The 16,876-nt window shown below is 50.0% G+C and overlaps 1 protein-coding gene across 9 annotated transcripts in view; it reads right to left on the reverse strand.

Moving 5' to 3' along the window:
• Positions 1–16,876, reverse strand: part of RAPGEF1 (Rap guanine nucleotide exchange factor 1) — a 137,743-nt gene that overhangs the window by 11,885 nt on the left and 108,982 nt on the right. For 6 of the 9 annotated variants that reach the window (XM_041726358.1, XM_041726360.1, XM_041726361.1 and 3 more), the window contains 5 exons: positions 9,184–9,456; positions 8,150–8,242; positions 6,266–6,351; positions 2,575–2,686; positions 555–630 (listed from right to left, as the gene is read on the reverse strand). In XM_041726358.1, coding sequence (XP_041582292.1) covers positions 555–630; positions 2,575–2,686; positions 6,266–6,351; positions 8,150–8,242; positions 9,184–9,456 — 640 coding nt within the window. The remainder of the gene's footprint in view (positions 1–554; positions 631–2,574; positions 2,687–6,265; positions 6,352–8,149; positions 8,243–9,183; positions 9,457–16,876) is intronic. The other 3 variants (XM_041726363.1, XM_041726364.1, XM_041726359.1) reach the window with 2 other exon arrangements.

Here is a 16,876-nt window from a genome sequence, read left to right on the forward strand (position 1 = left end):
GCTGGAACAATATGTGGAATGACTGTTCTTTTGCTGGCACAGAGTCCACCCAACAGTAGATGCCCTGCTTTTCTAGCCATTTCAATGGATCAGTATGCTGAATGGGGTGGCCTTGTGCTGAGGGTCAGAACCCCATCCTATGACAGTGCCACCACTGCTTTAAGACTAAGGCTTCTGGACAGAACACATGCCAGGGTCTCCTTGTGGAGGCCATGAGTGAAATCCTGTCTAGTATCTGGAATAACATAATGGGTCAAACATCAGGAAAAGTAGAAACAGCTACCTATGTGTTCTCATAATGTTAATATTGTTGGCCAAGCTCTGCACTTGAAACTCACCCTCTGCTGGCCCTGAGGGTCCTTGGGGTCATCACTACCCTTCACCCATGGAGGACTCACACTGAGAGGGCTGGTTTCATCCCCAGGGTGGGCTCTCTGTACAGTTCTGGAGTACCAGGCCCAGGTTCTGATCCCCAGGTCTGGCAGGGCTGTGGGGCCAGCCCACCCTGAGAGCTGTGACAGAGACCAGGGTCACTGCATAGAGCGCTGCCGCACCTTTCCTGTCTGTCTCAGTAGCGTGCACCAGTAGGATATCTCCAGACCCTCCACGGACGTCTGGCCCATCGTCACCCTGCAACAACAAAGCAAAGGAGGGCATGCAGCAGAATTTGGCCGTGAGACAGTCAAATCAGGAAGTCCTAGGCAGGGATGAGCTGATCAAATCGCTGCCCTGTGGAGACCCCAGGTCCTGTTTCCTTCTGCTCTTCCTCACCCAGGAGGAATGTGGCTGAGTGCAGAGGTGTGACCATCCAGCCTGCCCACCACTCTGTGCTCAGCAGACAAGACACCAGAACTCATCTGAGAGCTGCCCACACACCAGGGCATGTTGCACTGGGTCACAGTCAAGTTGAGGGACAATGACACCATTAAATCTCTCTCTCTTCACCAACCCAGGGGGCAGAGAGGTGAGGACAGAAGTTCTTGTGCTGGGTATGGTGGAATCCCACAGGGAGGCAGGCATGACTGCCACCAGCCACTCCCAAGAAGACTGTAGAGGTAGCAGGCCTATTTCCAAGTACATTCATGTTCCTAAAACTGCAGCAAGCCGCCCTAAATTTCTATCTGTTTCCCCAGGTGGAAGAAGTCACTTGTCGTAATGTCACAAATTCTGCCACAGGGAGGCCTTAGAGGAGTGTAAAGCGTCACAAAGACGTTCAATTATGCCTGACGTTGCCTACATAATACTGGCTGCCATCTGCCAATTAAGGAATAAGTTTTACTTTCATGTGGCAGAGAGGCTTTAACTCATAAACCTGCCCAGAGTCAGAGAGAGCTGTCGGCACAGCCAGGAATGGGAGCCCAGGCAGCACAGCCTAGGCCTGCCTGAGAGCCCCACACCCCCTGCCTCTGATCCTGAAGGAAATCAACCCTGCGAGCCCCCACGGGTTCACGGCCCTTAATTTTGGAGGTGTACCTGCCTCTCTAGGCATCTCTAGGGCATCATTGTTTTCACCCTTAGATTCCAAAGTACTAAAATGTCTTGGATTTCCAGCTAAGGGTGAAGGCAGCTATGCCCATGACCCAATTTTTCAGAAGGAATTCCTGGTAAGGGTCGTGAAACATCACTTCTCTCTGCAGAGAAGCTGGCTGCCTCAGTGCCCCTACCAGGCCTGTTCCACTCGGCACAGCCCAGCATTGCGCAAAGGGCAGTATCCACATGCTTGTCTGTGCATCTGTGTGTGTGCGTGCTGCCCTGAGGCTGGAGCCCAGAAACACAGTCACTTCCCTAGGAGTGGCTCAAGGCTATCACATGAAGATGTTCCTCTGTGTTTCCAGAATTGTCACAAGGCCCTCCTGACAAGGCACAGGGCAGAGGTGGCCGCAGTGGCCAGGCCTGGGATTTCTTAATCAGCCTGTGCCTCCCACTGAAATTGCAGTGGGTTATTCTGTCAATAATAATGTGAAACAGGGGATCCCTGGGTGGCGCAGCGGTTTGGCGCCCGCCTTTGGCCCAGGGCGCGATCCTGGAGACCCGGGATCGAGTCCCACGTCGGGCTCCCGGTGCATGGAGCCTGCTTCTGCCTCTCTCTCTCTCTCTCTCTCTGTGTGTGTGTGTGACTATCATAAATAAATAAAAATTAAAAAAAAAGAGAGAATATCATTTGGTTTAAAAAAAAATAATAATAATGTGAAACAGCTTATGCGAATGAGCACTCGCCATGCTCAGGCTCTGTGCTGAGCACACTACACAGGGTTCACTGTTATAATCTCCTCCAGAGTCCTGTCGTCTGGGGCTTAGAGATGTTAGGTGACTTGCCCTAGATTACTCTCTAAAAGTGTCAGGGAAAGGGACAGTACACTTTTTCTAAAAGTCCATCTATTTGCCCAGTATCCTCGAGCACCCCCAGTGGCCCAGGCATGGGGCCAGGATAAATGCTGTGTGCAAAGCCCACAAAGTGTGGGGTGGCCACCTGAGGTAGTGGTGCCACTTGGGTCCTGAGATACCTCAAGGTTATACTCTCCTCAAAGCCCCCTCACCCTCTTTATGGACAGCCTGCACAAGGCCTGTACTCACCTCCTGCTTGAGTGTCAGCCTTGCCATAATTTCATTGTGGTCAATGAGGGACAGCTCATCCACTTCCTCCTCCAACCGAGCCAACTCTGAACCATCTGGTGACCTTGAGGCCCTAGAGAGAAGTAGTTTGTGTCACGAGTGTCCAACAGGCCCCAGGGTCTGGGACACCAGGGGGCTGAGATAGTACAGCCCTCCGCATGAGGGCTACTGAGGTTACAATCACCTCTGAGCAGGTCCTCACAGAACTGCAGCTACAATGTGAAGCCCATGCCACTTCCCACCCTCCAGCACAGGGGGCTGGAAGCTAGGATGCAGACTGGATTTCCAGCACTGCTACTGATGAGCTGTGTGACCTTGGGACACTTCCTGCTCTCTGTGGATGCTCTGTCTGTAAATGGAAGGGATGGAGATTGGTGGCTCAGTTGGCTAGGCATCTGACACTTGGTCTCAGTTTAGTTCCTGATCTCAGGGTTATGAGTTCAAGTTCTGCCACTGGGCTCCATGGTGGAGCCTACTTTGTTAAAAAAGAAAGAAAAAAGAAAAAGAAAAGGAGGCCAAGAAGGTTCCATTGAGCTATTTAAATAAGTGATGGTATTAGTCACTGTTTGTCAAGGCCACAGTATGCACAGTCGGCACCCAAGGACAGGACAGCAAAAGGGCAAGTGGGTTGGGAGAGTTCGCATGGCTATTAATACCATTCCTCAAGTCTTTTCTAAGGGCCACCTTTCTGTGGCACTGAGAAGCGGGAACCAGGCAGACTGGCCCTTGTCCTTGGGGTGCTGGGTTGAGTAGGAGACAGTGACATTAAAAGGAGCAGAAAGACCCAGCCAGTCTGAAGGGCAGCAGGCCCCTGCAGCAGGATGGACAAGCTGAGACCCATAGCCCTGAGCAAGAGTTTGCTAATGAAGGGGGAGAGGAGAGAACTGCCATCAGAGGGGGAACGCAGGGTGGTGAGGGGCATTCTGGGCACAGACAGATCCTGGGTCTATAGGCACCTTGCTTCCCCCCAGCATTTTCTTCCTTATTCCTGTTTCATTCTGATGTTTTTCACCAGGGATCCTGTGAGGCACACAGACTGGCCTTCTGGTCACAGGCCACACTTTAACCCTAAGTATCTGAGACAAAAAAATTTGTGTCTTCAGCAAGACGAGGATGGCCCAGAGCAAAACCACACACAGTCCTGGGAAGAATCATCTGCTATGTGTCCCTTCGGTGTCCAGTCTGCGAACTGGCCTTCGTGGAGGGAGGACAACATTTTTGTAATTGTTTCTAAGCTGTCAATGTGCTTACTCTTCTGCTTTTTCTCACGAGGGCCATCTGCAACTCTGAAAAATGGAGTCCCTGGGTTCAAAGCAGCTAGAGACAGAACCTGTGAGCTCCTGTTGCCTGACACAGACACTGTTTGCTACTAGGTGTTAAACTACAACACCCACCATCTCTTAATAGCTGGGGAGATCTTAGCTTGGGCAGACAGATCACGCAGATGCTAGGGGGACAGCACCGAAGAGTGGCCACGGGCTAGGCGGACAACCCTTCTCAGTAGGCCCCTATAGGCTTTCCATTGTTTCTCCTGCCTCTTGCTATTTTATTTTTACTACCTCTTCCACAATTTATGCTTAGGTTTAACAAGTGGGAACTGCCTAGCTCTGTGCCCAGAACCCCAGAGGTAGCTGAACCTTGGCCTAGAGAGGGAAGAAAAGCTTGAACTTGCAGAACATCTCACTAAGAAGATGATGCCAAAATGAAGCTGCTGATGGCAGAATGGATCTGCAGGTCCTGCACGTGGAGAAATTTACTACATATTTCTAAACCTGGTTAGGTTTGACTGGTGCCAATACTCAAAAACGTTAAAAAGATTTAAAAAGATGTACAGTTAAATGTGCTGACTCCTGACTGATCTGGGTTCCCAAAAAATAAGCTACACACGTTAACTTAAGGGAGAAGTGGGGAAGTGGAGGATGATTTGCATATCAGATGATATGAGGGAATTATTATAAATCTCCTTAGGTATGATAATGGTATTGTAATCCAGTAGGCTTTTAAAATATTTTTGGAGGGGGATCCCTGGGTGGCGCAGCGGTTTGGCGCCTGCCTTTGGCCCAGGGCGTGATCCTGGAGACCCGGGATCGAATCCCACGTCGGGCTCCCGGTGCATGGAGCCTGCTTCTCCCTCTGCCTGTGTCTCTGCCTCTCTCTCCCTCTCTCTCTATCATAAATAAATTAAAAAAAATAAAAAAAAATTATATTTTTGGAGGGCAGCCCCGGTGGCGCAGCGGTTTAGAGCCACCTGCAGCCCAGGGCATGATCCTGGAGACTCTGGATTGAATCCCATGTCAGGCTCTCTGTATGATGCCTACTTCTCCCTCTGCCTGTGTCTCTGCCTCTCTCTCTGTCTCTATGAATATATAAATAAAATCTTAAAAAAAATAAAAAAAAATCTAGAAAAAATAAAATATAATATTTTTGGAGAGGGTACCTGGGTGGCTTAGTTAAGTGTTCAACTCTTCTCTTTTTTTTTTTTTTTTTTTAGATTTTTATTTATTTATTTGAGGGAGAGAGATTGTGAGGGAGAGAGCACAAGCAGGGGGAGAGGCAGGAGAAGCAGACTCCCTGCTGAGCAGGGAACCCCGGGATCACAACCTGAGCCAAAGGTAGACACTTAACCAACTGAGCCATCCAGGCTCCCCTAAGCATCTGACTCTTGATTTTGGCTCAGGTCATGATCTCTGGGTTGTGAGACTGAGCCCCATGTCAGACTCTGTCCTGGGTGGTGAATCTGCTTGTGATTTTTCTCTCCCTTTGCTTCCCATCCCCCCACCACATGCACACGCTCTGTCTCTCAAATAAAATTTTCCCCCCAAGATTTCATTTATTTGAGACAGACCGAGTACAGGTGCAAGCATGAGTTGGGCTGGGGGGAGGAGCAGAGGGAGAGGGAGAAGCAGATTCCCCACTGAGCAGGAAGAGGCTCAATCCTGGGACACTGAGATCATGACCTGAGGCAAAGGCAGACACCCAACCGATTACACCACTCAGGTGCCCCAATAAATAAGTCTTAAAAAAAAAATTAAAACATTTTATGAGGCACACTGAAGTATTTAGGGGCTGAGTGTCACATTTGTAACTTACTTTCAAGTCGTCTGACAACACAATATACACACCACATCTAGAAACTCACAATAAAAAGGTGTTCTTTTGGGGGGAGTCTTTTACACCCCCTTAGTGCACTTGAACTTAGAAGAGGCCGAGGACGGTTGGCCTGGGGTTGGAAAAAGAAAACACTGTCATGGGTAATTTTTAATGTAGGTAATATCTGAGCACACAATTAGGAAATAACAGCAGACGACATGCTAGAACCAATGGTGTTAAGGGTGGGATTATTAGTGATTTTTTGGGTTTGCTCACACATTTCTGTCCTTGCAATGTTTTCTCCCTGAGTACTTATAATTCTGAGACTCAGAAGAAAGGAGAGAGAGAGGAGGCACATCTAAAGCTCTGCAGCCTGGCATGCTGATGGGCAGAGGGCTTAGTCAGTTAAGTGTTCAACCCTTCTTTTTTTTAGATTTTTATTTATTTGAGGGAGATAGAGTATGAGAGAGGGAGCACAAGCAGGGGGAGAGGCAGAAGGAGCAGCAGACTCCGGGTGGGCTTGCAGCTTTCAAGGAACCTGCTCCACCTGCCCACTTCCTACCTGTCGCTGTCTCTGCTCTCCTTCCCAGGTGTGCTGCTGACCGACGAGGGGTCTCTGGGATGTCCATCTTTCATAGCTGGTGACTCCTGCAAAGAGAAGTCAGTGCTGGGTTTGTGACAGGTGCCCCAAGTTGAGGGATCTGCTTCCCAGCATTCCTGCCTGAAGTGGCCTTGGAGCTCAAGTTCCTATGGAGCAATCTGAGAGGTAAACGAGGTAACTGTGAATGCGGTTAGTTACACAGCAGGTGCAAGGCCCTCTTTGGACTAGCATCTTGCCCTCGTGGACGGTGGAAGGTGCCCCTAGTTAGGACCTATGTCAGCTGCCAACCTGGATGAAGTCATCTGGAGCACATTCTGGAAGAAAGAACGGTGACCGTTGCCGCTACTCGGCCAAGCTCAGCCAAGCTCAGCCAGGTGCTGCGCTAAGAGCTTTGTCCCTCTTCTCACCTAGCCCTTACCCAGACCCTGTCCATTCACTGGTGTCACTGTGCCCACTCATACACAGACTCAGGCTGGGAACAATGAAAGGCCCTGCCCCAGACCACACGGTTAGAAGGCTGCAGCCTGCATTCAAATCCAGGGTTGTTTGCCTCCAAAACCTGTGTCTTTAACCACTGGGCCCTGCCAGTATGAGGCAAACCCTTGCTGACTTCCTAGTTAAACCAAATCCTCACGACTGCCATGCTCAACTGCCTCTCAGTTACGGTTCCAACGAGTCTAGCTGCTCGAGCGCATGAGTACAACCCCCTCTCCTCCAGTGGCCTGGCCCTAGGAATCTGGGCCCACCCTACTCAGTGACAACACAGCTATCTGGCATCCCTGGTCTGCCCCTGAGGCCGCAACAGAGACCAAGGTGGCATGAATACACAGATCATCCTCGTGGATAGTGCTGTGAGGTAAAGGTGGCACCCAGTGTGGTCATGGGTGGAGGAGGAGAGTCACGGGCTTCACTTTGTGGAGACTAAAATGGACGATGTGGGGACACAGGTCACCAGAGGGGACAGGTGAGGAGGGAACACCAGGGGAGAAATTGCTTCCACAGACAGGGTGGAATCCCACCAGAGTGAAATCTCCACATGTTCTCTAACTTGCTAACTAAAGTGGGCCTTGCCTTGTGTGGACATCTAAGATCCCGTGTAGATGTTGCTGGGGGAGGGGGGCATTTCACCAGGAGTGACCATTCTGTTAATGGGCTGGGCCCTGTGAGCTGATCACCAGGGAGGACTCGAGTCCTCATGGCACCTCTCTCAAGGGACTCATTATTCTTGAAGCTTTTGAACTTGCTCACGTTTTGCTGCAGCAAAACCTGGCAAGCTGACTGCTCAGCAGAAAGGCTATATCAAGCAGGACAGGAGCTGACCAAGGGTGGACACATCAGGTAGTTCTCTACACTCTCAGGAGGGACGTATATTAACACGGCAGGAGCTTCCTGCCAGACCCACCCAGCTTCCTCAAAAACTGTTCCTGGGGTGGGGGTCAAGGAGCGTGCTGCAGGTGGAGGCGGGGTGAAGGCTCAGGAGGCTTGGTGTTGTAGGAGAGAAGGCTCCCGCCTTCTGGGTAGGGGACAGAAGATGGACCGCAACACTAGAAGATGGGATAGAAAGAAATCCTGGAGAGCAACTGATGTGTGGCCAGGCCAACACCGTACTGCCTCTACAGATTTCCTGAAGACTCATCTGGCCAGGCCTGAAGAGTGCCACACGCAGCGAAAGCAGAGGGAGGATCTCCACCAGGAGCCACATCCTCTCCCCACCAGGCCATGCTGGTTCTTGGCGAGGCTGTGGGGCCCCAGCCTGCTAGTGACCGGAAGGCTCAGCCAGGCAGAAGCAGGACCCAACCCTTCCAGGCCAGGCCACATGCACGAGGCAGCCTTGAGGTTACTTACTCCTCCACAGTGAGCCAGCTCCCTGCTGCTCTGGCCAGAGGAATATAGATTGACGTATTCACCCTCACCAGCCTCCTCGCTGGTGCTTTCACTCTGGGGGAGACAGGATGAGAGGAAATGCACATGTGAAAGGCCCCCTCGACAGCCGGCATGGCTCAGAGAGCAGCCTATGGGCAGGCCCTGACCTGGACACTCCTTTTGGGAGGAGGGAAAGAAGGCAGCAGGGGGCACTCAGTGCTCCTTGGGAGGCTTCTCCCAGGCCAGAGACCGCTACCACTTTTGCTACCTCCTGCCCCTGTGTTATAGAGGATGCAAGTTTCTTGCTGGCTCTTCTACAAAGGGGTTGAGGGCCATTCAAATTGCCCTTGAGGAGACACACCCCTCTCTGCGCTGTCAGAGGGGCCTGCGGTGGGAACCCAGGGTCAAGGAGGGAGAGGAGAGAGGCAACACAATACAGGTCAACACGGTGCCGCGCCCACCTGCCCCCAGCTGCCCCGCTGGGTCACAGTCACTCTGCCCCATTGTCCCATGTCCATTCCCACCTGTGAGGTAGCAGCCCTGTGCTTGGATGAAGTGCTCCATGAATGTAAGAGCACGGGCAGGCAGGTCCTCCATCAGCACCACACAACTACAGAGGCAACCACCTCTGACCGCTGTCAAGAGTTCTCTGCCTGCATCTGTCTTCCAAAGGTGTTGGTAACGACAACCCTAACGACACACAACCCAACAAAAAAACCAGGAGCATTTTCTGTCTCGTGCTTACGATGACCATCCCTAAATAGTCACTAACCCGTCTCTGGAAAATCAGATTCCTCATCTGATGGGAACTTTGTATGGAAGGCTCCATTTCTGTTCTGGAAACAGATAGGTGACTATTGCACCTTGTGACCCTCCGAGGACCTGGATCTAGCCTCGCTGCTATCAGGGGTGAAGGTGGGGGGGGTGGGGGGGGCAACTCCTGAGCAGCCATACCGCCTTCTCACGGGCAGCCTCGAGTGAACAGGGGGTGGGGGTGGGGGGCGCTGAGTTCTCACCGAAGGCGTCTGGGGCGAGTCAGTGAAAGAGGTTTCGGAAGGAAGGCAGACAGTGTTCCCGTGAAAGCTGCTCTCCTGAGAAGACGAGAGAGGCCCGTCCACGGTGCTGGGAGGCAGACTGGCTACGGTTGGCACCGTTAAGTCAGAGCTCTGAGACTGGTGGACAGTTGGGAAGTGTGGAGAGGCAGAGGAGGTAGGCGGAAGGAAAGGCTGAACGGAAGCGTGGTTGTGAGGCACGAAATCCTGGGAGTAGGACCTAAACACAGATTTATACTACAGAATCAAAGCGGAGGACAAACACAAAAACAGGAAGATGGAAAGAAGAAAACAGACAAAAGAAAAAGTCATTAGATTAACTTGGCTGAGCGGTGCAGCCTGCTCACAGCAATTCTAATGAGGACCACCGATCAGGCCAAACCAACCCCCATGACCCTCTAGCTGAGGTTCCCTGACCCAGGCACGAGGACCGACCAGTGCCACCTTCCACACCCCAACAGTGGGATGTGGGCACCCCCAAAGAAGAGTAAGCCCCATGTGCCGTACAGGTGGTCCCACTCTCTGCTGTTAGAGAACTGAACCCACAGAACCCAAGCTGGGCCTCTGTCCCTTCAGGAACCTTGTGGCTAAATTCCATGTGTGTGGACACCTGGGTCCTATTCACTCATTTTGAATCTCTTTGGTTGTCTCTCTTAAAAATCAAACACTGGAGCCTTTCAAATACTGTAACCCACCTGAAATGCTTCTCAAAGGGAAGGGTTAGGCCTTAAAATGAAATGGCTGGAAGGACTGTGCTATCAAAATGCTAAAAACTTCGATGAGTTCATGTCCCTTCTTACACAATCTTTTTATTTTTTTTTTTTGAAAAAAAAATGAAAGGGTCTTGCAATGCTTCTAGGGTGGTATCAACTACCCTAGAGATTTCAGAGAAATCTGAAGCCAGGCTGAGGGGGGACAGTGAACACTCGCAGCTTCTTAGTGTCACTGAGCATGGTCCAGGCCTGGGCTCTGCTGTGGGAGGGGCCACCAGGTTCAGAACCTGAGGACGTCACCACGTCCCACAAAGGGTCCAACAACCTGATGCTGTCACGGGATAATGGAATAGGGGCACGTGCAAGGGTCCGTATCCAGAGTCCTTGTTAGGGTTACTTGCGTGCTACTGATGCCAGCATCTGACAAGAGCCAAGTGCAACACAAATGTGCACACTGCTCATTCAAATGTTCTCTGCCTTTTCCACTGGATTTTCACAATCCATAGACAAGGAAAAGGAGGAAGAAATGAAATTTTAAACAGGAGATTAAAGCCACTCATATCCTTAAGTGGTTTGGCAAAGCTACACCATACCCTGGACTGAGAGTGGCCACAACTCAGGGCCCCCGTGCCTTTCTCACGCAGCTGGTTTACATCAGACTCAGGACACGTGGCCATGGTGCCTACTCACTCTTACACATTCTATTTCCCCATCTAACTCCCAGAATCAAGACCAAGCCTGTATGTGGTCAAAGAATCAGTGGGAAATGCCATCCGTGCTCTGAGCGACAGATACTGAGGATTTAGCTTCCTGGTAAGAAGTTCCATGCCCATCCTTCTTTCTAAACAAGCTGGATGAGGGGACCTCCAGCTCTGAGGCTCTCATACTGGGGGATGAGGTGCCCGAGCATCCATAGTGCTATGTTTCACTGACTCCAGGAACCACCCAGGCCTGGGGGATTTACCATAGGCCTTTCTGGGGATGGCAGTGGGGTAAAGTGTTTGGCTTTTGGGACTCTCTATTTCATCCCTGGTGAACGCTCTGCTCTAGTGAGCCTCTATCACTGGCTGGGAAAGGCTACAGAAGACAGTGTGGCAATGCACTGGCCAATGGACAGATAGTAGGATCCAGTCCTAGGAGGCCACCCTGAGAGAAGCCCACGTTGCCATCTCAGGAAATGGCTTCAGTCGTGAGAACAGGAGCCAGGTTCTCAGATCTGTTGTCTGCACATCTCCAAGGGCAAGTGTTGCCATGAGATCTGCTGACAGATGCCTCTCCCTTGCACGTGAATTCAGCTAGTTTAAGATCAATGTTCAATGTTGCTGCTCAATGTTTGTGGCTCCCAAATTAATATGCTGAAATTCTAACCCCATAGATAATGGTATTAGAAGGTAGGGACCTCTGGGGGGGCTCTTAAGACCTCTCATAAATGTGATTAGTGCCATATAAACAAGGATCCAGAGAGATGTCTTGCCCTTTCACCATGTGAGAATACAACAAGAAGTCTGTGACCGGAAGGGGGCACCAGCTGTACCTACAGCCTCTAGAACCATGTTGTGTATAAACCACCTAGTCTGCAGAACTGTGTTAGAGCAGCTTGAACAGACGGAGACATATGCCAGTTCTTTCAGGAGTCCTGACACTCACCGACCACCCCCACCCAGATGTAAATTCACTTAGCACAGCAGTAACTGAGCACCTGATATATCTTTATAAGCGGTTCCTGCGTGATCACAAGATGTATCAGGTCTGATAGCACCTTCTCAACAAGCTTTGATTTGACAAGTTCAGGGTGGCAGACTCCCACACACCACAGGTGCTCTTTCCAGGAGATGGTACAAGGGTGACTGCCAAGAACACACTCACCAGGTCACACAGATGGGGTTCTGGGCCATCTCTTTCTACCCTTGTGACCTGGGGTACATAACCAAAATTCCTTTGTCTTTATTTATTTAAGTCATCTCTACACCCAGCATGGGGCTCAAACTCACGACCTTGAGATCAAGAGTTGCACACTCCTCCAACTGAGCCAGCCAGGCACCCTGGTTTCTTAGTCTTTAAAACAGGGATGAAAACATGGAATAATGTATGTTAATTATACATGAATAAAAAAAAGGAATAAATGAAATGGGGATGAAAACAACAGCACTTCTCTCAGAGGATCTCTGTGCAGATTTACTGAGGTGATGCTCTGGGAGTCCTGAGTGCAGTGCTGGCGGGTGACAAGACTGTCTGCTCTCCTCCCTCGCCCTCCAAAGTACCAGTCTGGGAACCGCTATAAACAACAGAGCTGAGGTGTTTAGCGGGGTCTACTACATTTTTACTGAATGAAGACTAGAAAGGAAGCGACTCTAGTATTCTAACGGAAGTGCCTCACAGCAGTGTCTGGGTTCTAAGTGTGGAAGCCGAACAGACTAGCTTCCCCCCCAACTCTGCTGCAGCGGGAGACCGGGGTCAGGAGACAGGCTCCAGACACCCCAAGGATGGATGCCCCAAGGATGTGCAATGCAGAGGAGGGGCAGCCACCATGGAGAAAGCAAGGAGGTTTGCATCTCTAGGACAAAGCCTCCCAGTCGGGCCTGCCCTTCCCTCCCTCAGCAGCTCCAGCCAGTGAGCAGCTCTGGTATTCCAGCTATGCAGTCCTGCTGGGACAAGAGCCAAGCTTGAAAAATACCTTTGAGGGGGTGGGGAGATGCAAGGCACTGCTCTCTAACCTCCACAAAGCACCCTCAGTGCCCCTCCTGCACTCCAGAGGGGAGGGCCACACTGGGGCTCATTGTCACACCACTGTCAATAAGGCGGGTCTCTATAGATATCCCAGAGGAGTATTTCCAGGCCCTTTAAGACCACATTTGTTCATATGGGCAGGAAGCAAGGCAGGCTGGCCACTGAGCAGAAACACCACTTCATCACCGCCTGGAGTTTATTCTAGGACCTGGCTGGTGCCTGGCTTTGCTTCTAAGAGAAAGCTGCTGCTCTCCCTGTGGCAGGGATTTTTATTTATAGTCAGAGTGACTGTTTGGGCTGAGGATTTTATACCATGAGGGGAGCTGCCTGGCTGGGAGATTGCAGATTTCTGTAGAAGATCTAGCAGTGCCAGAGCAAGTCCCCGGAAAGGAAAGCAGGAAGGGCTGCCTGGCTCCCAATGTCAGCCTTGATCACACACACATCAATCATAGTGCCAGCAATGACCGTCTAGCGATGGTGGTGATGCCTACTGGTCAGATGAGGAGCTTAGGGTTTGCACGAATCCTCTCATTTAATCTACATGAAGGGCTATTATGATTCTTATCACAAAGATAAAGAAACAGGCTGGCCACACACCTCGTAACACACAGCTTGGCTCCTAAGAGAGGCACAGGGGATTTCCCACTCAGTGAACATTCTGGGTGTGTGACAGGCCCCAAACATGTAATCCTATGGATCGGCGGGATACAGCCTACTACCTGGCTGGGAGATCTCCTTGGCTAAGTGTTTTGTGATGACCAGCAAGCAAAGGCAGCGAGTGAAGGCTTGATATACAAGCCAGGGATGCAGAGACATCTGTCCTCACAAGAGATGCACAAACTGGTAACCTGCTCTTTTCAAAACAGACATGTGAATGAACCGCCCTGAGTCTTCCAGGTGGAGAAACGATGGCTGACAACCCTGTAGGTTGATGGGTGGCCACACACATGCTAGAACACAAAGACACTCAAAGCTGGCCAGGAGTCAATTTTCAAAGACACTTTATCTCCATTATAGTCTTGGCATGAAAAATGACTAGGGATGCGGTCTGTGCTGGCAAGAAAGCAGGGAGAGAGACCTTTAAATGCAAAATTCTGGTTCCTCACTGTAACAGATATTCCACTTAATTCCTGTGACTGTCAGGAAGAATGAGGGTGCCAGGGGAGGCAGAGAGTGTACCAGTAGCCAAGGGCCAGAGCCACAGGCCAATGACTCCGCTGGCTCCGCAGCTGCAGTGACTGGTGCTCCGAGCTTTGAGGAACTTTCAGCCCTCCCAATTATGGGTAGAGGCAATCATTTGAGTGAATGGACTTACTGTCGTAAAGTGTCTGGGAAGCACAGAAGTTGCCAGAGATTGGTCATTACTGCATACTCTTGGCTCCAGCAAGGCTTATGACTTCAGTGTTTCTGGATGCTGCTTACCAACACAGATAAGCTATTGGACTGCTGGTTTTCAGGCTTACATTCGTCTCCATCATTTGTGAGAAAACACACCCCAGGGCAGCTGCTGCTCTAGTGTGGTTTGGGCTTCCTTCCCATACGGAGACTCACTGGGAACCACAGCTCAGCACTGGTCCTGGGCTCACACTTCCTTTAAACCAGAGACTGTGAGTGTCAACACAACACCGGGCTACGTTATTTCTCTTGGAAGGAAGTCAAGCTTTCAGCCACTGCACAACACCCTCCGCCATCTCTAGGGGATGGATCTCTTGGAGGGAAGCACGCCTGCTTTGGCTCTTAAGGGATGGAAAGTCACCAGGAAGGACCCTTGATAACATTCCTCTTTATTCCCTGTGGCACCCTGAGGGGAAGTCTGCTAGATGTTTGTCTCCTCTCTCCTTCCTGGTCCCAGTCAACTACTTATTTACCAAAACCTTTCTTGGAGTCTACCTTACATCTGGAAGCAACTTCCTTCTTTGGTGCCTTTGTGTTCATTTATAACAACTGTGGTTTACATAATGTCAAAAGGGTAAGTTTCCAAAGCCCAGTGGCAGATTCTGAGGTCTCTGCTACCAACACCTGCACCTTAGATCTGTCTCTGCTTTTGGCCAGGAGAGGCACTTCTGTTGGCCCTATTGGATGAGGGATAGGACAGTATTCATTTTATCAAAGAAAGGCAACATCAGCACCACACTGGATCCAAAATATATCCTCTTTTTGAATAAATTTCTTGTGGAATCTATTTTTAAAAACCATCTGAAAATTCTAATTAGTATTTTACAACAAATGATGTAAAAAAAAGGAAAACCCAAACAAACCAAAAATGTTTTGGTTGGGAGTTTTAGGTAGTAGGATGGGTAAAAGTGGAAATGTATAGCATTTCTTCTCATGTGACATATTTTTGCAACTTGAATAACAAGATCTTCCTTGAAAACACTAGATTTTGGCTAACGGATTCATGGCTAATAATATTCTTGCAAAAACCTCCCAAACATTTTAGCATGCTCTGTATTCTCACTAAATATTGACCTTAAGAGCATCAACTCTTATGGAAAGATTTAGTACGGATTCAAAAATGATTTGAATTCAGTTCTAGAAATCTGACTGAACTATTTTTACTGTTTGGATTTAAACAGCATGCCAGGGACTCTAATTTACACTTATTCTTAGAACTCTATTTAGAGCCTGTAGCTCTGTAATGTGTCAGAACACAAAGGACGAAAACCCTCCTCTTTACGGGCTTTTCTTTTTTACGTTGCCTTGCCAGGACTCCGCTATTTACTGGCAATTCAGCAGTTCATAAACATCACCTGAACACTATTTTTCTTTCTTTCTTTTTTTATTAAAGATTTTATTTATTTATTCATGTGAGAGAGAGAGTGAGAGAGAGAAAGAGGCAGGCAGAGACACACAGAGGGTGAAGCAGGCTCCATGCAGGGAGCCCGACGTGGGACTTGATCCCAGGTCTCCAGGATCATGCTCTGGGCCGAAGAACAGGCGCTAAACTGCTGAGCCACCTGGGATGCCCTGAACACTTTTTCACAGTGAAGATCTGGATGCTAACCTGAGCTCTAAGTTAAGACTCTGAATACATGAAACGGTTCAGCCTCTCTATTCCAGTTTCCCCATCTCTAGAGTGGAATAAGCACTCCATCACAGAGCAGTGAGGAAGGGTCCTTCATAAGTAGATAAGCAGCCTGAAATGTGAAGGTACAGGCTAGCGTGTGGACAGCACACTCAGTCTACGATGTCACCATATGACCATCACAAGGACCAAGGGGGTCCTTGTGGTACCAGACCAGCTAGACTGTCATGGATAGAGTCAGAAGCATGCCTGCAGCAAGGGGCTGTAAGCTAATTCCTAGGTCTGTGGCTAATCCAAGAGCACTGACCATCCAAAATGCCATGAGCATCACCAAAAAAGCAGCAAGAAATCTTCAAAATGAGGGGCAGAAATGGCTGAGTCACAGTGGCTGCTTCTTTCTGCAAGTCTCCAAGCCCAAGGGTCCCCAGGCTCTGGTCTCAAGCCAAAGAACCAGCAGCCAGCACCTTATGGGTTAGCAGAGAAGGAAAATGAGGAAGAGGTCGGGTTTTCAGCCACAGCCTGGGACCAGTGTGTCTGATGCATGGAAGTGGATGAGTCAGCAGCATGCTGTCGTAATGGAATGTGGGCATGCTGGGAAAGATGGATGTGGTGGTGGGTGGAAGAAGAGAGTTAGATGCCTCCTCGGCCACTGCTCACTGCTTTTGGCTGAAGTAAGACCCTCTCCAGTGGTCCGGCATCACAGAGCACCTGCCACTTGCCGGCTCGGCCCTGAGCTAAATACTGAGTCCACAAGCACATAATAAGCCCAGTCCTTAACCTCAGAGGGTTATGACCTTGAGAAAAAAGAACTTGAACATTACAAAGCAAGAAACAATTTCCCAGTGTGATAATAAGTATTTTTATAATGCCTCCCTCTTTACTGAACACTGGCTGTGGGCCTTATACTACATTACATGCTCTACGTGTGCCTTGCCCTTCTCCCCAGGACAATTTGAAGCTCCCATTGCTGAAGAGGAAATGGAGGCCTACTCATGTGGGGATGGCATGCTCAGGTCCATAAAGCAAGTAGGGAAAAACACAGTGGACCTCAGGAAGGGGGGAGAGAAGACAGAGCAAGTGTGTGTGGGAGGGCCGAGAGGTCAGTGCCAGGAGAAAGTGGGGGGTATGCAGGGCACGGGCATGGGGACAGGTGGGCAGAAGCTGGTGAAGGTGCAGAAGGCTCTGCAATGCT

Source organism: Vulpes lagopus, chromosome 12 (genome assembly GCF_018345385.1).
Source record: "Vulpes lagopus strain Blue_001 chromosome 12, ASM1834538v1, whole genome shotgun sequence".
Classification (NCBI taxonomy): domain Eukaryota; kingdom Metazoa; phylum Chordata; class Mammalia; order Carnivora; family Canidae; genus Vulpes; species Vulpes lagopus.